The sequence below is a fragment of the Vigna umbellata genome, chromosome 8, assembly GCF_029865625.1.
Source record: "Vigna umbellata cultivar VRB3 chromosome 8, Vumbellata_1.0, whole genome shotgun sequence".
Classification (NCBI taxonomy): domain Eukaryota; kingdom Viridiplantae; phylum Streptophyta; class Magnoliopsida; order Fabales; family Fabaceae; genus Vigna; species Vigna umbellata.
The window spans coordinates 18694262-18715900 of record NC_142172.1 but is presented as its reverse complement, the minus strand read 5'-3'; the positions used below and the strand labels follow the sequence as shown (position 1 = coordinate 18715900).

Below are 21639 nucleotides of genomic sequence, written 5' to 3'. Positions count from 1 at the left end.
CAGAAAGAGGAAGAGAGTACCTTAAAATTTAACTACCTTAACCATGGAACAGTGTGACACATATTTCCTTTTTCCCCTGTGCCACTTCCCTAAATAGAAAATCTAAAGCCAACACTCAAATCTGATACCTTCCCTCATTCCATATCATATACCTTCTCTCTAAATCTGACTTCTTTAACTTCCTCTTCTCACACCCCAAACTAAGATTTCATCCCATCCCAGTAAGTTTTTTCTTCTTTTCCTTCCCTTTCCCTGCTGATTTTGCCTCAAGTTTTCGTTTTTTGCTCGATCTGGATCGTTTTTCCTTCTGGTTTCGTCTGATTTCACCCTTCCAATGCTCACGGAAATGTCTGCTTATGTATATATTTAATGTACCCGTGATTGCAATTTTTTATTTTTTTAATTTCTTGTTGTTGTATTGAATGGTGGTTGAATTATCAACTAGTTCTACCCTTTTTGATGTTGAGGTTGTTTCCCATTGTGCCAGATCTGGGAGTTCCATTGGATTCTTTGACTGATATTTGATTTAGATCGAATGATGTTTCATAATCGGGTTTTCATTATTCATGATTCATTCAATTATCAGAGTCGTGGGATCTTTATGGATCCATCATTTTCATTGGTTAGGTATCAATGGATTTGAGGTCGTTATCGCTTTCTTTCATCTCATTTCTTTTAATCTTTTATTATTTTTTGTTAGCGCGCACAATTTGAGGAAAACTAGGAGTGAATGTTATGGAACGGGTTTCACCTTTCTGGTGGAATTAATTAGAATATCTTCACTTACACTCATTTATTGCATGTTAGAACTTCTATTAGATAAGGCCATAATTCTTTGATTCCTATGGATGTTAATTATCCTTGGCCATTTAGTAGGATTACTTTAGTTGACAGGGTATACCGGTACATTTGATCATGTTACCAATTATTGCTAGCATCATCTTCTATTTCTTTCTTTTTACGTGCTTACATCTCATCAAACTCACATCACACTAGAAAAGCAAAAAAGTTTTAAATTGGTTTTTGTATTTGGACCTGTTATTTGTTTTAATTATTTTAGCTCTATGATTTAATTAAGAAGACAGATTTGAAATGGATGTCTGCATTTATTTGCTGACTGCAATCTCCTTCCTTTTTTGCAGGTTAATCTTTGAAGCAGTTATCAGGAGGTCAATTTCTGACAAACTTTGTTAGGAAGCTGGACCATGCTATTTAGTTTGAACTGTTGGGGCTTGCTAGTTTAAGTGTTGTTTTGGGTGATAAATTTGGTGCCTCATGTCTGGTGAAACAATATCTGTGCTGTGATCAGTTTCAGTTCATAACTTAGCCGTGAAAAATATATTTGGATTTGCATTACTTTCATAAATGTCGAGGGGAAGATCTGATGGATCGCAAAAGAAGCGTGTAGTTGCTTATGCTTGTGGCGTGGCTATCTTTATCGGATTTTTGTATGTGTACCAAGGATCCATCTTTGGTTCTCAGAATGTTAGTTCATCTGCACTTGAATATGGCAGCAAGTCATTGAAAAGACTTGGGGTATCATATCTGGGCACAGATGATGCTTCTGATAGCAAGCAAGAGGATTCTTCACCAAGGATTGGGCTGGGAGATGGTGAGGATGATATTGTACCGAAGAGTTTCCCTGTAAGTGTTTGTGCAAGCTAATACTCAAGTCAGATTTCACTCTGTTTTTTCATGAACACTCCTTTTTGCTTCTGAGCTTGCACTTTATGACCCTGCTATTATATATCATGAAGAGTTATTTTGGTTCTATATTCTAGTTGTTTTAATTTAGTTGCTTACGGTTATTTTGATCATGTTACAATATTAATAGTTCGTAAGTGAATACGTAACTACACATATTATCAAGTTACTAATAAACAATGCAGGTCCATTGATACGAGAAAACTTGAACAAAACTAATAGCAAACTCAAGCAACTGAGGTCTTGATTACATAATTAAAATAAAATTTGTAGTTTCATGATATAATCAAGAGAGCACAGCCTCGCCATAGTGCAAGAGGTAAAATTAAAATTTTCATTATTTTCCTCACCATATTTAGGTTCTATTTCTTGGTCTCTGATGAGATACATTCACCACATGTATTGTAAAGGTTATCTAAGTCAGTAAATTTTTAAGTCCCATCTACTTGAAGGTGGTTCATGCATATCAACAAGATAGTGGAATTCATAACATTTCTGTTTTTGTAGGTTTGTGATGATAGTCATTCGGAGTTGATTCCTTGTCTAGACAGACATCTTATCTATCAATTGAGATTGAAGCTGGATCTTTCTTTGATGGAACATTATGAGAGACACTGTCCTCCTCCAGAGAGGAGATTCAATTGTTTGATTCCTCCTCCGGCAGGATATAAGGTAAAGAGCATACTGAGAGTTGATGTGATTTGCAACTTCATTTCCTTGTCGATACATTTGTATTGTGTTTGTCAATGCCAAACAATTGTTGTTTCTTTGGTGTTGCAGATCCCTATAAAGTGGCCACAGAGCAGAGATGAGGTATGGAAAGCAAACATACCACACACTCACCTTGCACATGAGAAATCTGACCAGAACTGGATGATCGTAAAAGGTGAAAAGATAGTGTTTCCTGGAGGAGGGACACATTTTCATAAAGGAGCTGACAAGTACATTGCATCGATTGCAAATGTAAGGCTTACTGGTATATGTATTATTTTCTACAATTGGTAGCATCATTGGACTTTTTGCATGTTATGCCGTTTGCCTTCGTTTGATTGACAGAAATGTGATCTATAATTTGACGGGCTTTCCAGTATCATGTTCCACAGTGTTTATTGTTTGCTGCATTCTGATTACTAAAATTCACGTTACGGATCTCACAGTGAGTTTGTATTGACAGATGCTCAATTTTTCACAAAATATTCTTAATAATGAAGGAAGATTGCGGACAGTTCTTGATGTTGGATGTGGTGTTGCGAGTTTCGGAGCTTATCTTCTTTCATCTGATATCATTGCAATGTCCTTGGCACCCAATGATGTGCATCAAAATCAAATTCAATTTGCTCTAGAGAGAGGAATTCCTGCATATCTTGGTGTCTTGGGAACCAAGAGACTCCCTTATCCTAGCAGATCTTTTGAACTTGCACACTGTTCTCGGTGCCGAATCGACTGGCTTCAGAGGGATGGAATACTACTCCTTGAGCTAGACCGGTTGCTTAGGCCAGGAGGTTACTTTGCATACTCATCTCCAGAAGCATATGCTCAGGATGAAGAGGATAGAAGGATATGGAGAGAAATGAGTGCCCTTGTGGGACGTATGTGTTGGAGAATTGCTGCCAAGAGGGACCAGACTGTCATCTGGCAAAAACCTCTTACAAATGAATGTTATATGGAGAGGGAACCCGGCACTCGCCCTCCTCTTTGCCAGTCTGATGACGACCCAGATGCAATTTGGGGAGTAAATATGGAAGCTTGCATCACACCTTACTCTGACCGTGGGTACCTTCTTATCTTCTATTTAGGATATATGATGTTTTTTGCACTTTATTTCTATACCCTGTATACATTTTATAGTTATTTTTATTTTACTAGAAATATATTGTTGCTTTGCTTCTTTTGGTTTATCTGCAAATTGTATATTTTTTTTATGGTATCATGAGCCATACCACAAATGTCTTCGCTTTCTTTTATTGCTATTTTAGTTTATCTCATAAATGAATGTAATGGCCCTGTTAATAAGCTTCCACTTGGTTTGGTAATTTTAAATTATGGGTACTTATAATAAATTGTAGACACTCAATGACCATTTTGATTATTTGTTTCATCTTCATCTCCCTAATTAGATTGAGCAGTATTCTCTGCGTTCAATATCGAAAAGGTGATTTGATTGACACGTGATTGTGAGAAAAAGAGAGGAAGAAGGGAAAGAGTGAAAACATTGACTTACAGGGCTGTTTAGTTTTAGAGAATGGCCTAATAAGAAACTATGATATTATGGTAATGTAATAGATATTTACTGAATTAAAGTAAATTAGATTAAGCAGTGCTCGTTCCCCCTTTTATATTGAAGAGGAATATGTTTACTTAGGCCAACATATTCATCTTGGCTTCACTCACAGTACTCATTCAACACTCGTTATTTTGTATTGTATTGTCCGTGGATTGCTTTTGAGCTGATACTGATGAGCTCGTTGTGAATGTTCCTAGCTAAAGCATTATTTGAAATACTACAGTTTTTTTCCATCTTCTTAGCCACCGTTAGTGAACTTGTCCGGTTTGAGTGCATGCAACCTATGATAAATTATGATAACAACTTTTATTGAGGTTTAACCATTTTGTTGATTTTATCAGATGACAACAAAGCCGGGGGTAGTGGATTAGCTCCATGGCCTATGAGACTGACCACTCCTCCTCCTAGATTAGCTGACTTTGGCTATTCAAATGAAAAGTTTGAAAAGGATACGGTAATTGGAATTTCAATTTATTCTCTGGCTTGTTATAATGAAGTTCTTGTTCTTGTAAACAGCATATAAACTTTTGAACTAACAAGATACAATTAGATAAATGTGCTATAGGCTTAATTATTTCTTGTGGTGTAGGAACTATGGCAAGGAAGAGTTGAGAATTACTGGAATCTGGTGGGTCCTAAAATGTCACCAAAGATGGTGAGGAATGTGATGGACATGAAAGCAAACATGGGTTCATTTGCAGCTGCTCTCAGAGGCAAGGATGTTTGGGTGATGAATGTTGTACCACGTGATGGACCAAACACGCTAAAGCTTATATATGACAGAGGCCTCATAGGGTCTATCCATGACTGGTATTACAACTGGTTCTCCTGAAGCATAAATTTATTATTGCATCTTTGATATCTTTCACTGACTCACTCCACCTTTTAAGTCTCATTTGAATATACTGATTTCAAGACCCATCTAAACTTATTTGACTTAGCTGATTGGGACAGAACTTCTTTATTTGACTAATTAAGCCACTGATATTTGTTACTTCATTGCTTTAACCTGTCGTGTGTCTCCTTGATTCAGTTAAAGTTTTTTCCACTCAAAAGTAGTTACCACTAATTAGAAAAAGGGTTAAATATGTTTTTAGTCTCTAGCATAATGCAAAATTAGAATTCGTCCCTATTCCAAATTTAGATTCAATTTGATCCTCAAACTTTAAAAATGAATAGATATAGTCCTCTTGATCCAATTGCGTTAAATTATTTTTATGTGTCAAACAACATCTCGGGCTTTGAGTTGTTTACACTGTTTGATATATTCCAGTTTAAGTGCAAGTCTTGAACATTGTTTAATACATAAAAATAAATTTAGCGTCCTTGAGTTAAAAGGACTATATTTATTTATTTTTAAAGTTTGGAACCAAAATATATCAAAGTTTACATACATGTATGAATTCTAATTTTTTGTCTAAGTTTAGGGACTTCAAATATATTTAACCCTTTAGAAAATCAACCATTGAGATTGTAATTAATTTTAGAATTTGTTATATATGTTTTAAATCTCTTAAAATTTAGTCTTCAAAGTTTTAAAAATGCAACGGGATTTTATTCTCTGAAGTGCTTTTCTTCAATCTGAGGAACCAAATCCTTTTACTAGTAGCTCCTACTTGTAGTGTCCAAAAACAAAATCCGAGTACGGATGTGATTGACAAAAGTGATGCACTGAAGAGTGAAGAATATCTTGTAACAGGTGTGAAGCATATTCAACATACCCCAGGACTTATGATTTACTCCATGCATGGAGTGTGTTTTCTGACATTGATAAGAGAGGGTGCAGTCCAGTGGATCTACTGATTGAGATGGATCGTCTATTGAGGCCTACTGGTTTCATCTTCATAAGGGATAAGCAAGCTGTGATTGATTTTGTGAAGAAGTACCTAACAGCATTGCACTGGGAAGAAGTTGCAACTGCAGATGCAGGTTCAGACTCTGACCAAGATGCCAATGAAGTGATTTTGGTTGTCCAGAAGAAATTGTGGCTCACCAGTGAAAGTTTTAGGAATACAGAATAGGACAAGACAACCACAAGAACCATATATGGCTTTTCCATTTCCACTTTCTTATAAATTATTCTCTGCTGCTACAAGGGATCCAAAGCATGCATGCCCTCAGTGTTGGAAGCAGTGAACAACAACTGCATTTTGTAGCATTATTACATAATATTTATCATTTTCCTTATTTAACTCATTTTTGTGATAATGATGCAAGTTATTATTAAGCCAAAGGCATTATTATGCTTCTATAGGCTATTCATTATTTTGCCCTTCATTAGGGTATAATGTAAGCTACTTAATAATCAACACATAGTAAACTTTGTCTTGGTGATTGAAGATTAGGACTTGTCACACTAATGTGTAATATTTATGCAGGTCTTTTTCTGCTTGGAATGAAATATTATATAAGTTTCTTGCTTTCACTTTACTACTTATTTCAATGTAGATCAATCAAAGATTACAAAAGTCAACAAAAATTTAATTAACACTAACCATAGACTCTAATCTTTAATTTGTCTTTAAATATTCTAGGCAATAATATACATTACTAAACTAAATGAGAATCTAATGTAATATGGTTTTGTGGCGTATATCATTGCAAGAGTGTGGAGTGTAACATTTTAAAATCCTTTATTAGAAGTAACATTTTAATATATAAAACATGATACACTTCTTCTTTTGTCCTATTTTGTATTTTTAATTTTATCTTCTTAATAACTACTTAATAATTATTTATAACAAAATTATTTTTCAGTTTTATATTTTAGTAACTACTTTTTTAAATTTAAATAATTACTCATTATAAATAAAATAATTTAGAGTAAAAAGTTAATCAACTCAACTATTGAATTGAAAATAATAAAGTAAACTAATATTAATATATAAACACTACTGAGAATAATTGAAGTAGGATGATTATGTAATTACAAGTGTTTTTACTTAATATATACAATACAGATACTGAATCAAACATATTATATACTATTTCAATCAAATTTATCAGATAAAATATTTATATACATTTTCACATCATATATATCATACAACTTTCAATTTATCTTGCATCATAAAAGAATCAATACATAAAAATATATAATCAATTTTAATTCATTAATATTCAAATAAATGTTAAAATAAAATAGATGCAAAAGACATGAATAAATTATGTTTCATATCATTAAACTTATATATCCAAGTATACTCATTCTAATCATTCAAGTAAGTTTAAAAAGTATTCGTTAACACAATAATAATATATTCCATGGAATAGCTAATATTGTTCAAATTGACCATAAAACCCAAATTCAAGGAAAAAGTTAACAATGTCTAATGACACAATTTAATCCAAACCTGAGCCCATTAAATGACTAGTTCTAACTCTTTTAACAAGTTTTACACTCCATTATCTATCAACACATTTTCCACATCAAAGTGCATATATAATCACTTAATTCTACAAAACACTCAAACATGTGTATAAAACATAACCTTCAATGTTCTAAAAGTAATAGTAATAATGTATTTTTCTCTAATCAATTTAATTATCCCTAAATACCAAATAATTCTTATACAACAAAACTACCTAAAGAGATTTGAAGTTAAAAAAAATTTCCTTATTTAGAAGTTGGTTGGATTCCAATTAATTAAAATAAGAGAGTAAAATGACACCAAAATTTTAGGAACCTAGTACAAAGTTTTAGTGACCTAATATACGTAACCAAACAAATTTTAAATTTCAACCAACACCAAAATTTTAACATCATAGTACAATACAATATAACCAAACAAATTCCAAATTTCAATTAAGAATTAAACTTGATCAGATAATCTTTTTTCTCAACTTATGACTAAACAAATTTTAAATTTCAATCAAGAATTAAACCAATTGAAAGAATAACTTTTCTCAATTAAATAAACTAATAGAATACATGATCTCTATAAGTGTTTTTATATTGGTTTACTCCAACAAAGCTACGTCAAGTTCTTCCTTAAACACACTTAAAGGGTTCATCTTTAAAAGATTACAAAGAGTTTTACCACTCTTGTTTACAAACTGTCCAACCTGGATAGACAAGCTTATTCATTCCTGATTTTATCTAACTAGACCATTTAGTTCAATAGAACTAAACAACCAAGTGTTTTAATTCATTTATGAATATACTAACACAACAAAGTTGTTTTTGAAAGACAAGTACATATTCAAAGCTCTCAAAAGGGAGGATAATTTCGATACAAAGAAATCTGAAAACTTGTAAAACTTTTTCTTTTACAAAGAAAGCGTTAAATGATGAAAGCTGAGAGAGAATAACAACTTAAGATAGAGTGTTATTCTTGTTGTCTTCTCTTCATCCATTCTTTTTTATATAGCCGTTTTCGAGTAAAATCTATTACTAAGAGAGTTGACTTCGGTGAGAGTAGGTAGCATTTAGGTCAGGTGCTAGGATGTATATTGGAAGAACAACAGTGTTTTTAGTAGAAATGACGTGTACGACTTATTCAGAGCATATAGCGTTAAGGAAACATTTCAAGAATGTCTTCGTATCTCTTAATGTCTTTCTAATTTAGTGGAAGACTTTTGAATAAAGCTTGGTACTTTCATGATTTGCACAAATAAAGAGAACAAAGCACTAAATACAAAGTGTACATGCATTTAATGTTTTAAACGTTATAGACCGTTTACACATGTTTTGTGTACTAAGTATTTAATACAGGTATTTTTTTTAGTAACACATAGTTTACAATAAAAGGTATAATGTTTAATGAAACTTTGTTTTAGATGGTTTATAATGTTAAACACATTTTCATCAAACATTATTGTAAGTTATATAACATTCTATACAAACTTGTCATAGATGATTTGCTTATGTTGTTCAACACTATTTTTGTTAAATATATCTAAATTTAATTAATGAATGTTATTACGTTAATTATTTGTTTGTTAAATAAACTATGAGAATGTAAGATTTTTAATAGAGACTATTTGAAAAAGAGATTAAAGAGCATGTAGAAAACTGAGAAAAACAAGAAAAAGAAAGGAAAATAATTACCATTTAAAAATAAAAATTACCATTTAAAAATTCAAAATCCTAAACACAATCATATACTTTTACTTTATTTTTAAATTGCAACACCCTTATAAAACAAATTTTCATACAAAATGAAAATAACATATTATATTATTAAAAATATAACTTGTTATCTTTTTTAAGGACCATTTTATTACATATAATATTTCTATGTTATTTATAATTTTTTTTTAAATTCATATTTAATAATGCTATTTTAAAAATTTAATAACCCATAGTGTTTCCATTATCTAAAAAATATCAACTTCATAACTATTATATATCATATACGTGAATATTTAATAAATTTGTTACTTAATATACACATATATAAGAAGCTATATATATTTATAAAAGTAACAATTTAAATGTATCCGTGCTAAAATTTATAGTGATTATTTTTTTAAAAGAAAAGAAAATAAATGTCAAACGTGTAAGATTAAATGGGTGTTGTTAAGTTATGAAGCACAACATCTTTCACTTTGTGAGTAAAGAGTAAGAAATATTTCTTATTCTTAGATTGGAAGATAGGAGAGAGAATGAGATGAAAGTACTAAAATTTCAGTATTTGGCTTAGAAACCAGATGAAAGTCATTTAAGATAGTGGACGTATAGTTTAGCATCCACACATGAGCCAAATTATCTCACAATTAAAATTTAAAGAATAAGAACCACATATAATCATTGAGAAATTTTAACTTCAAAAAATTGCTAATTATATTTCTAAACTTTAATAATTATTTATAAACAATATACTTAGAAACCAAACAAATATTCCCTTAATAGCATGATATTTATGCATTTTCTAATCCATGCAGGGACAAGTGAGACCAAAATGATATAAAGTATTTTAAGGATAAAATATTAGATTACAGTTACAAAGTTGCAGGTAAAATAGAGTGAAAGCACCAGTGCAACGACATAGAGTGGAACAATACGTTTCGATCTTTATGCCCTGTTTTGTTTTTATCTTAAAATACACCAACAAATGATAAAAGCATCATGTGATTTTTCTGCCCGATGAGGAAAACAACAGCTGCAGAACACAAAAATATGGAGTGACATCAAAGCCAAGAAAAAGTGACATGATCCAATGCCTAAGCAACATGGATCATAATTTTACATTGAAGTTTATTTATGAAAACATTTTTATAATATTAAATCCATGTACTGGCTTGCCAAATAAAGATATCACAAGAAAAGATAAAAACATCAAAAAAGTATAATCCCCTTTGGCCCTAGTTTTTTATATATCCTATTCTATAGACATTTAAACTTTCTAAACAAGTTTTCACTTGCCTCGGAAAATAATTACTGTTCATTTGAAATAGAAGTTGAGACTACAAAGAAACAGATACCCAAGTTATTTATTTAAACAAAAATATATTTTTTAAACATATTCCCGTCAAAAAGATGAAATTTTTATCTCATTATTTTTTTTCAGAAACACACTTAAATCATAACCATTATTTAACAATTATAAGAAAATAATCTATTTAGAACCACAAAATTGTAGCAAAATCTTAATGGTATTAGTATTCCCGAGCAGAAAAAAGAAATACATTTAATTAATTCTAAAATAACTATTGATAATCATATATCAAGGATCAAAATCGGGTTTTAATGGATTACGAGCTACCAAAATGATGTTAAACCTCACATTAACTTGTATAGGCTCCCTTAAAATAAAATATAGAAAAAATGACCTCAAACTTATAAAAACTGAATCTAGGACATTCTTTGGGCTGCTTCTTTTGCAAGGAGCTTCTCCTTGGCCCTGGTCTTGGCTTGGGATTTGGAACCCATGATTCCACCACCCCACTTCTTTCTGTACTCGTCATACTTGTCATTGAAGTTAGCCTGAAAAGAGAAGCAAAGACCAAAAACCAAGTAAATTCAGTCAACATCATCGATTAAAAGAGTAATTAACTATAGGCAATCGAAATGTAAAACTACATCACCTTAATAGCTTCTAGGATTCTACTGAACTCCAATTTATCTTCATTCTTGACAGTTGTCAAGCACAAAACTGAAGCCGTTTTCTTGTGGACAACCTGTCAAAAGAGCATATTAATCAGCCGAGTAAGTAACAAATCATAGATTCATACACATGAACTTTCTAAAAGCATCAGCGGCAACGTTTCAAAAAAACCAAACACCGGTGTTCAGTTTTGAAAACATTGTCTTGTTCAATAAATGTAAGTACCGTTCCCAAGCGTGCTTTGCCCTTGACAATGCAGTATGGAATTTCCATCTTCCTGCAGAGTGCCGGAAGCCAGACCACAAGTTCGATTGGGTCCACATCATGAGCAATCACAACAAGTTGCGCTTTATTCTGAAAAAAGTAATCAAAAGAACTGTTACTCCAACATCACCTGAAAATTTTTATTCATGTTTCATTATTTGCCTTGAAAAAAACATCCCTTGAAGCATCAATTAACAACAATAACACAACATTATGGTATTGGGTACAGTTGTTTGAACTGTCTATATACAAGATGAAATTGAAAGGAATGGAATGAAAAACAAAATATAACATTCCCTCAAATAAGCCTCTTTTTCTTCTCCACCAAAGGGTGAGCTGGCTACAATAAAACACTCCCTTCTCCATTCCATCAAACAAATATCTAAACAATGGAACGAAACTGCGTTCCACTCAATTAAATTCAACTTATTCTATATCAAGTATCCAAACATATGAAACTTCACAATTACGGCAACAATGGCATCCTAATCTCTAAAGCACTGGACCCCACTTAAAACAAAATTCTCGCTATTCTTATTCAACATAGGCCAGGAGTCAACAATTCTTAAGAGTACTTCAAATAATAAGAAGATCCCAAAACATAAACACAAATTGCATTCTTTAAATTACTTCCTTTAAATAAAATGATCCACATTATCTTTTGCAGTTCTCCACAACCACAACTCTGGTCAAACCTTGGCAATTTCCCACAATGTTTGAGGATTGTAGTTCCAACATTGGCAATTTAAAACCTTGGCACTACAATTAATAACAATGAAAGCGAAAAAAACAGCAACAATAACAGAGAAAAAAAAAGACCTGCTCAATAAGGTAAGTAACGTGATTGAGACCATATTTAACAACAATAGGCTTCTTGGCTTCAACACTTTTCCCATCAGCCTCGGCCTGAGCCCTCTTCAACAAACGCTCTTTCTTCTCTGCTTTGTCTTCTGGCCTGTACTTCAGCAGCATCTTGAATAGGTTCGTTGCTGCTTCCAAAAAACCAGATAGTTAATATTAAAACAGTGTTTAACTTTTAGATGAAATCTTTTCCCAGTCCCCTAAATTTGTCAAAAATCAGTTTTAGTCAATCTCCGGTTGAGTTTGCTTAGAAGTGATTTTACCATAATTAATTTCCATTAGAAGCCACAAATTACTATATTCGAAAAATTAACTTATTTTTAACAAAACAAAATTTCTTTAGAAATTACAGCCAAGTTCCAAGCATACGGCTTCTAATCTCCCATAAAAAATAGCCTTCCCCCCAAGCATGCCCTAGCGTTTCAGTCAAACTCTGACAAAATCCGTAAAAAAAAAAAAAGAAACTCAATTCAATCATTTAACATTTTATATTTGTATTAGTGTTTAAGGAGAAGTTTATTATACCGAGATTCTTGTCGAGGGTTTTGGTAAACTGATTGAGTGCGGGAGGGACCTTGAGCCTCTGCTTGAGGATGCGTTTTTTGCGTTGGATTTGAACGGTCTTCGGCCATTTCACGAACCGAGTCAGGTCTCGCTTTGGAGGCAACGCCCCTCCGATTCCGAACTGCTTCGGACGCTTCTCGAACAACGGGTTCGAAACCTTCTCCTACACCAATCAACAGAGCAAAACAAATCAAAATCACGTTTATATCACTCCACTCACTCCTCCATTTCCCCCAAAACCTTAAAACAAACCTGAATAGTCGGTAGCTTCTTCTTCGCTGGTACTCTTTTCGGAGCCTGTGAGGTCAAATCAAATTAAGTAAAAGAAAAAGTGAATGAAGATGATGATGAATGAAGCAGGTGTTAAATGCAACACACCATTGCTTAGCGCTGGTAAACGCGACGGAGTACGAAGTGCAGTGGCGACGGTGAACGAACCAAAGATTGAACCCTAAAAGAAGAGGTTTTAGAATTTAAAAGATTGGGTTGAAGGTTGGGTGAGGCCCATATTTGATGAACCCAGACCGCAACTTTCCAAGGTCTATAACTACTAAATACGCCTCTTCATTGTACTTGTACACCTCCCTTCCAACTTCTATTATGTTTTCCTAAAATGCCTATATTGTTTTTCATTCAAGAAACTACGCTGCTAAAAAAATGTGTCAAGTTGGTGGTTTGACCCAGATTGTAAATTTTAGGTTAAGTTCAATATTATATAAAAATAATTTGATACATAAATTAATATTTTTTAATTTATCAAAAATTATAATTATTATTTTAATAACCTAAATTTATTGGTCATTTTTTTATGTTAGCAGTATATTTGAATAGAAAATTTTAACAAAATAATTATTTTTATATAAAATTTGAAATGTTTTGTGAAAAAATATATTTTTAAGAAATTTAAGTCACTAACATACTAAAACTTTAAAATTTTCTAAGATCAACTCTAATAGTTAAAATTAAAATTAGAGAATCTCAAATCAAATATAAAAGTTAAGAATTTGTATTTTTTATATTCTCAAATGTATGCTTTTGTTTTGGGTACATTCTAACATTATTAAAACAAAAAAAAACAGTGTTAGTTTACCTATATTTAAGTGCCATAATTTAAATATTGTTTTTTTTTAAGTCTTAGGTGTCTCGTTCATGCTAAAGTCAATTATATCTAATTTTATTTTATTATTACTGTAAGCTAAAGTTATTTTTCAAACCAAGATTGTGATCAATAGAAATAATATAGTGAAGTTTATTTTTTCTACAATAATTTAACATCGAAATACAACAAGATTTAAAAAAATAGTCATTTGTTTCATTTCATAAAGCATCACTAGATTTCCAGAGGAGATGTTTAAACTTTTTACTGATCAAAATCTCAACAATTTCACTTTTTTCTTTATTTTGAGTTAATTTAATGTTTTCATACACACGTAGATAAATGCATATGAATAAATTAGTTGAAAGTAATTTTTTGTTTAATTTTAATCGTAATAATATGCGTACACCTTTAATTTATTGTTTGTGTTGGTAGTTAGAACATCATACTAGAATTAAAGATCTAAGAACTACATTAACTTAAGGGTGTTTCCTATACAAAGTAAGGGAAGCTAATTTAAATTTAATTCTTATCGATGATTAATGAGTCTAAATTGTATGATGATGATTCGTGATGAATTGATTTTTGCATAATTTGTTTTATAATGTTAATTTTACATGTTTGAAGTTATTAGTTGAATTGATGCTTAGGACCATGAATTTTAAGTGTGTGCAATGATGTTGTCTATGTATTGATAATGTAAATAGAATTTAATTTGTCTTATGTTAATTTATGAGTAAAGATGTGTATATTTTAAAATTAAGATAAGTAAAAGCTTAGACAAGTTTGTCCATATGACTCATTGGGCGAGGATACATAATTTGTAAGTGAGTGAGTTCTAGCATTTTGGTTCATTGGGCGAGTAACCCTCTCATTGGGCAAACTTATTAAAAGTAGTCCTAGGGTGCTATATTAGCTAAGTGAATTAAAGCTTGTTTAGGAGAGTCTGAAATTGTTGAAAGCAAGATGTGTACTTGTCTCTCTGAGCGAGATAGTCTTGCTGGATGAATTTTTGAAGAATTCAATCCCAATACTTTGTTGTTGGATGAGCTTGTAAGTTGTCAAAGCAAGGAAGTTTTAACAAAGTCAAAAAGCATCAAGATAATTTTCTCATTAGGTAAGTAATGTGGTCGTTGGACAAGCCTCCTTCCAAAGGACACTTGCTAAACGAGAATGTATAGAATTAGTTTAAATCTTGTAAAGTCTTATATGTTTTTATGTGAATTGTTTTATATGTGGTGTATTGTTTGAAATATGGTTCTCAAGTGATAATGTATGATTTGTAAGTGAAAAAAAAATATGCAGGTATTGTATGAATATTGATTGTGATTTGATATGAATAGGACAAAATGAGGAAGTAATGGTTCCTAGGTAGGGATACTGTTGTGGTTGTAATGTGTGTGGTGTATTGACAATAAGGACTAAAATTTCATCATAACTCTACTAGTAGTGGATTCATAAAAATGAAGATAATTAGTGTTGAGAGACAAAGGAGATTCATATATAGAGTATCAGAATAGTTGAACTTGATAAAGATAGAATTTAATCTATCATACTTTGTGGATCAGAGGTGGCCCGTACACATTATAATTATAGCTCTTGAGATGTCTAAATGATTGAGCAATTATATGTGCAAGGTCTCGGGGTGCTAGTCAATACAATAGTCTTTTAAATATTGTATTTGTTGTTCTTGGTTTAAGAGAGTCATAAGAGTCTTTATGTTTTGATGTAGATTGTATGATTGATGTAAAGTTAAATAGTGATTTTTTTAATGTTTCTATATAAGTTTCCTTTTCTTCAAAACTAATAAGTTTTAAACTACACTACTTTATCCTACCATGTGATGTGTTGTGATTTGTCCACTTACAAAGATCAAGATAGTCAGATGACACTAGTTAAAAAATCGCGTACAACGTCGAATATTTTGAGCTTTTAACGGCAAAATCGTGAACAATGTCATCTCAGGAGACGTTAAATTAACGTCGAATTTTCTCAACATACGACGTTAACGTTAGCGTCGAATTTTGTCAATATTCGACGTTAATCAATTTTTTTTTGTTTTTTTAATTAATTGTGATCATTTTTTACAACTCTACGAAACCTGAAAAGCATAAAAACAATAATTTTCACTTTTTGGTATTTTATAAAGCATGAACTATGAACGTCGTGTAGTGTAGTATCAACAACAAACAATAATAACCAACAACAAACAAGTTCAATCAAACAACAACAAACAAGTTCAACCAAACAACAACAAAAAACAAGTTCAACAAAAAAAAAACCAAACAAGTTCAACACATAAGTTCTTCAAAACGAAAAACGAAAAACGAAAAACGAAAACTAACCTTCAAAAGGTGGGTTCATCGGAATAAAGTTTCGTCACCAGTAAGAGACAAAGCAGAATGCACCGATGAAGGACGAGCACGAAAATAATCGGTTAAAACAAACAAAAATCATACATAAAGTAGTTAATTAACATGCATTTGTATCAAATGAAAGAAAGATTGCATGTGATGCACGACAAACTTCGTTCGAGAAAAGTTTGAGAAGGGAAGAGAGTATCGCGTACTAAGATAAAGTGAATGAATTTTCAATCTCTCGCTCAAATTTTTATTGAATTCACTAACCTTTTGACGAATTTAAAGGGCATTCGATGTTTTATATCATTTTACGTCGAATTACAATTCTAAACGACGTTTAATAATTGCATTTATTTATAAAAATGTCACCGTCATTTTCAACGTTGACTATTTAGTGGTTGGACGTTAAACGCATGACGTTATACGCTGGTTTTTGTACTAGTGTGAGAGAACTCTGAAGTGATACAATGGGTAATGGTCTTCCTATAAAGTGTAGTTGTTATTTAATAATATATTTTTGCAATGTATATGAAGTGTTATTTATCTTTCAAAAGTTTATTTTAGTTTTTCTCAAGGATTTGTGAATGCATTTTATATACTTTTATATCTTGATTTATGTTTTTTTATCAATTGTGTAATGTTTCAAATTAGTAATGTAAATCCTACTAAATTAAGATGTTACAATTATAAAAGTTATTATTATTAATATCTTAATTAATAAAATTTATTTAGTTATTGAAAAATATTTTCAATTAATAATAATTAAAATACATTATTAAAAAACTATAATTCAATTATTTTAAATTATTTAATTAAAATAAAACATTTCAAAAATTATATTTTTTAAATGATGTCAAGTGACAACTAGTGAATAATAATAATAATAATAATAATAATAATAATAATAATAATAATAATAATAATAATAAAAACTGTTAACAGGAGTGACAAAAATTTAAGAATTTAGTACTACATTTCTAAAAACATAGGATCTTTTAATTCGTATTAGTTCCTCAAATTTGATATTCATATTTTACTAATTTTGAAGGATTAAAATAAACTTTTCTTTTAGTTTAAGAACTATTTGTCAAACTTCATAAATTAAAAATATAATTTTAAATATAAGGTCATCATTAGGGACTTTTAAGATAAAAAGACACATATATAAAATTATAAAAAGTACCAAAAACTTCTTCAATATGAGAAGTAATATTACTATATATTGAGTTTTTCCTATGAAACATTGTTACACCACAAAAAAGGTGTTTTTCTTACAAAACCATAAATTAGAATATTAAGTAATGTAGACTGATACTCTAATTGAGAAGTAAGCAATGTGTCTGATTAGTGACAGTAAACCCACTATAAAGCATACTTAATTAAAGACATTATTGCTTTAATAATTTTCTTACACACCTTTATCTTTTTCTTATTCAAACATCAAACATCTCGACAAATTAACATTGGGAATCTGTACGGAAAGATCTGTAGTTAGTGTAATCCAAATCCCAATTGAAATCAATCTCTTAAATTATGTATTTATATCTCACTTCATCATTTTCTTCAATCCTCGTCTTTTATCCCCTAAAAAGTAATGTGAACGTATATTATTAAAGATTGACTAAAAATTATAATGATTTTTTTAATATTTGATTTAGTATAATGATAAGGACTTTAAGAAAAAAAAATGTCTAGCTTAGATTTATTATTTTTTAAAATATTTCTCTTTTATTTCCACTCCATTAAGGGTAATGTTGGCAAATTAAAGTAAAAGGATATAAAATTAAAAGGAAAAGTTACAAAGTGTGGTTATTGACTATTTTTCATTGCTAAAGAAAGGTGATATATTTGTAAGGAATATATTATCCAAGCTCATTTGTGATTTCTTGTAAATTGAACCATAGAGAATGTAATTATGTTTACAATTATCAATAAATAATATGTTGACAAAAAAACATGGGATAGTATATTGCAGACATTTTTCTCCACTCAAATTTAGTAAAAATAATATAAGGGTGTGGTCCTGTCCTTTACTGCATGCATGTGAATTATGTATTTTGATTTGGCTATTCACATCTTCTGTTTGCTGGGAAAATGTTTGACAAAATACATGCATTGCATTCAGAAAGAAAATTACCTTTTCAAAATATAATAAAAAAACTAAATATAAATTCTGTAAACTGTTAAAAGCTTCTTTAAAATTTCTATAACAAACATTAAGCAGAATCATTTTTATTAATGGATTTTTTTTCTTTCAAAATCGATTTATTCCACCAGAAAATATTCCCAAATACAAAACATTCTGACACTACTAATTATAAGTTTTCACAAAAAGATTAAGCACATGTTGTGAAATATCATATTAAAAAAACAATCTGTTCTCCAAAATCAGACAAACACATATATAGTACTAAAAGTTAACATTTCCTTAAATCACAGAAACACTAACACAATGTTCTCTCTTCCATGTCAGTTTCACCACATTTTTCTGATATCTTTTGCATGACATGTATAATTTTTTTCTGTATCTCTTCTGAGATGGATGGTTATCATTAGTTCTACTACAACGCAAAGTTTAAGAACATTTTTCAAGCACTTTTTGGACTTCAAAAAGTACGTTATATCAGTAAAATAGAAGCTAAGCCTCTTCCCTAATAAAATTACGTTTTGCACTCTTTAACATATATTTCTAACGAAGATCCAAACACAGATTAAGACCCTGACATGTGATTTTGAAAAACTGATAAGAGTTGATATGTGAATACCCTACTGAGAGATTCACTGGTTTTTCACTCCCGCTGAAGTAGGAGAAGTGATCAGAAACCCCCAGAAAGAGAGAGAAAGAAAAAGGTTCATTAGAAGCACAGACTTCAAGAACCAAACACTAATCACTGCATGTAGAATTTTATGGGTTATTTGATAAGTAAAAAAGCTTCACATTTTCTAATTTTATCATATACAATGTTTCTAAAAGTTTTTAGAGTGAAGAACAAGAGACTTGAGACGCATGAGATTGGACTTGCAGTCACAACTCACATTAAAATTTTGCTGATTTGCCCTGCGTGCCCAGAGGACTTGCGCCATATCCAGAGGAAAAGTCTCTCCACAGGGCCCCCCTACCCTAGTATCAGAAAACCCAAAAGCACGAAAACATAGGAAAAAAATAAAAATAGATGTACATTCGCACGTACATAATACTATATAGTAAATAGTATAATGCTAGAAATTAACCAGTGGATGATCAAGTGCGTGTGTGTGATACTTGCAAAACACTTACTATTAATTCATGTGGAAGGGTAAAAAGAAGACACAAGTAATAGCATTTCACCACATCCAACAAAGAAGACATGGAACATGATCTGCAAATCCATTACTCGTCATAAATGACCCACCTTCAAGTACATAAACATATTTATTACAAATTTGACAGTGAATAGGTCACACAATAACCCCTCTCACTTCTTCACACCCTTCGAGCTAGCCCTTCTACCAGTAACACTGCAGTTTCCATAGCACAGTTCTTCTTTTTCCTCAGGGCAAGTCTTACATTGCAGGTTTCAAATTAACCATCACAACTGCAACCCTTATTATTGCAATATTATCAAACCTCTGAACACTTCCCCAGCCACGTAAATTATACTTGCCTGAAATTTCCTTTTGTCAACCATAACATCAAGGGAAGCCTCAACCGCAATTTAAAACCTTCAAGAACCTCAAGTCAAACAAATCACAACTTCTGTTTAATATAAGAAAATACATAACAAAGAAAAACAGATGGCAACATCACGTACTATGCATATATTACTTAGGATACAAAATGCAATACATAACAACATATAGCAAGCATTTAAACTATATGTGTAGACAGGTAATCAAACTCAAATACAAAGGGAATCTTTAAAACTATATATTATATGCAAAGATTTAACTTGTGTTGATAGGGTTTGATTTTTTTTTGCGATTTCTGATAGTTTAAGACATCACAGACAAATACAATCATGTTTGCAGCTTCAATGCAATTGCACAGACCAAAAAAGTTTGCTGAGACTAAAAGAAATCTCAAAGTTGCAGATACAATTACAGTTGCAGACAGTTAAAACTTCAATCATATAAATAATAATAATATAACATGCGACTTTATTGATCTGTCTGTCTACGTAGTAATATATGTCATGAACTTTGTGAAGAAATTGTTAAATGGTTTACTACTATTAGAGTTTTGGTCAATCTGTGTATGACATACTGAGGTTTCATTAATTCTTTCTAGGTAGGTGGTAGAAGCCATGGATTTCTGTTAATTCTTCTAGAATTGTTTTTAAAACTCAACCTCGTATGTAGAAATCAGTTGGGACCATGAACATGTGGTGGACCTGAAATTGTAGACTATAATATAATAATGATGATGATAATTTGTAGAGTTTATGGTTGAGTCCTTACTATATATATATGCATATATTATATATACTACTGAGTGGTAGCATTTGAAGAAGGTGGCTGAGGGGGACGCTTGCGCTTTTTTTTCTCGTAGCTGATGCCTCTAGCTTTGGCCTGAGAGTCACGAACTTCACGAAGGTAGAGTCTCACAGCACGAGCACCAAAAGGGTTGGCTTCAGGCTTTCCACCGTTCTCTTCAAACGCTGCTCTGAGACGCCCTATGAGGGCATCGAGGCTTCCCCATGCTTGGCGCAGAGGGCAGGGACACGGTGCAGGAGGGTTTGGATGCCCAAAGAAGGGACAAAGATGTGTGTGAACCTTGGTTTTACCGAACTGGTCGAGGTATCTGAGGAACTCAAGAACATGAGCACCACTGCAGCGAGAGAGGGAAAGTGGGGGCCTGTGGTTTCTGAGATACTGCCCGAAAGTGTTCCAGTCTCTTCGCTTTTGGTTCTCATAGCGGCTTGGGGTGGAAGGTGGTGATGAAGATGTTGTTGTTGCTGATATTGTGGAAGAAGATGATGCTGAGGAGAAGTTCAAGGAAGGGGTTAGGTTTGTGATAGTGTTGTTGAGGCCCGTGTTAATCATGTCTTTGCTTGGAGAGGATTCAAAATCCTGAAATGAGCTCATGGTTGGTTTATGAATTCTGATCTAGATTGGACTCTTTTCACTGGTTAACATGGTTGAAGAAAAAGAGAAAAAGAAGGAGAAGAAGATGAAAATGAAAACCTGATCAGATCAGATTTGAGGAAGAAGAAGAGGGTAGTGTGAGGAAGTGTGTGAGGAAAGAAGGGAAGGGTTGGAATAATGTTATAGGTGAGAGAATGAGTTGAAGAGAGGGTAAAAGAATAGTGATTAGACTATAACATGTTTTGGTATGGGGCTAGGTTGAATTTCCTTTGGTTTTTGTGAATTCCTAGAATACTTTTGTAATATTCTAAGTTTAGTTTTTCTCTTTCTTTGAAAAAGGTATTTTACAGAAAAAAATTTAAAACATAAGTGTTATCTTATTCTGTATATATG

The 21639-nt window shown here is 31.6% G+C and overlaps 3 protein-coding genes across 6 annotated transcripts; 1 reads left to right on the top strand and 2 right to left on the bottom strand.

The window, feature by feature from the left end:
- The first annotated feature begins 63 nt into the window (after window positions 1–63).
- LOC124843943 (putative methyltransferase PMT3) lies at window positions 64–6413 on the top strand. 2 transcript variants are annotated; one of them, XM_047320781.2, is made up of 8 exons: window positions 64–221; window positions 1143–1644; window positions 2212–2376; window positions 2485–2667; window positions 2879–3473; window positions 4330–4442; window positions 4578–4798; window positions 5688–6413. In XM_047320781.2, the coding sequence occupies exons 2-8, from the start codon at window positions 1366–1368 to the stop codon at window positions 6007–6009; spliced, it is 1878 nt and encodes a 625-aa protein (XP_047176737.1). In that variant the 5' UTR covers window positions 64–221; window positions 1143–1365; the 3' UTR covers window positions 6010–6413. The 2 variants fall into 2 exon arrangements, with proteins under 2 accessions (XP_047176737.1, XP_087952635.1); XM_088096509.1 differs by lacking the exon at window positions 64–221 and adding an exon at window positions 343–358.
- A 3479-nt stretch (window positions 6414–9892) lies between these two features.
- On the bottom strand, window positions 9893–13213 carry LOC124843945 (large ribosomal subunit protein eL8y-like). Of its 2 annotated transcripts, XM_088096296.1 has the most exons (8): window positions 13105–13213; window positions 12979–13023; window positions 12688–12889; window positions 12121–12290; window positions 11263–11391; window positions 11018–11110; window positions 10763–10916; window positions 9893–10092 (listed from the first exon to the last, which is right to left on the bottom strand). In XM_088096296.1, the coding sequence occupies exons 1-7, from the start codon at window positions 13105–13107 to the stop codon at window positions 10785–10787; spliced, it is 774 nt and encodes a 257-aa protein (XP_087952422.1). In that variant the 5' UTR covers window positions 13108–13213; the 3' UTR covers window positions 9893–10092; window positions 10763–10784. The 2 variants fall into 2 exon arrangements, with proteins under 2 accessions (XP_087952422.1, XP_047176739.1); XM_047320783.2 differs by lacking the exon at window positions 9893–10092 and having other exon boundaries at window positions 10567–10916.
- Window positions 13214–19478: 6265 nt separating this feature from the next.
- LOC124843946 (protein LIGHT-DEPENDENT SHORT HYPOCOTYLS 4-like) lies at window positions 19479–21407 on the bottom strand. Of its 2 annotated transcripts, none has more exons than XM_047320785.2 (2): window positions 20620–21407; window positions 19479–19894 (listed from the first exon to the last, which is right to left on the bottom strand). In XM_047320785.2, the coding sequence occupies exon 1, from the start codon at window positions 21244–21246 to the stop codon at window positions 20647–20649; it is 600 nt and encodes a 199-aa protein (XP_047176741.1). In that variant the 5' UTR covers window positions 21247–21407; the 3' UTR covers window positions 19479–19894; window positions 20620–20646. The 2 variants fall into 2 exon arrangements, with proteins under 2 accessions (XP_047176741.1, XP_047176740.1); XM_047320784.2 differs by having other exon boundaries at window positions 19479–19884.
- Window positions 21408–21639: the final 232 nt, after the last annotated feature.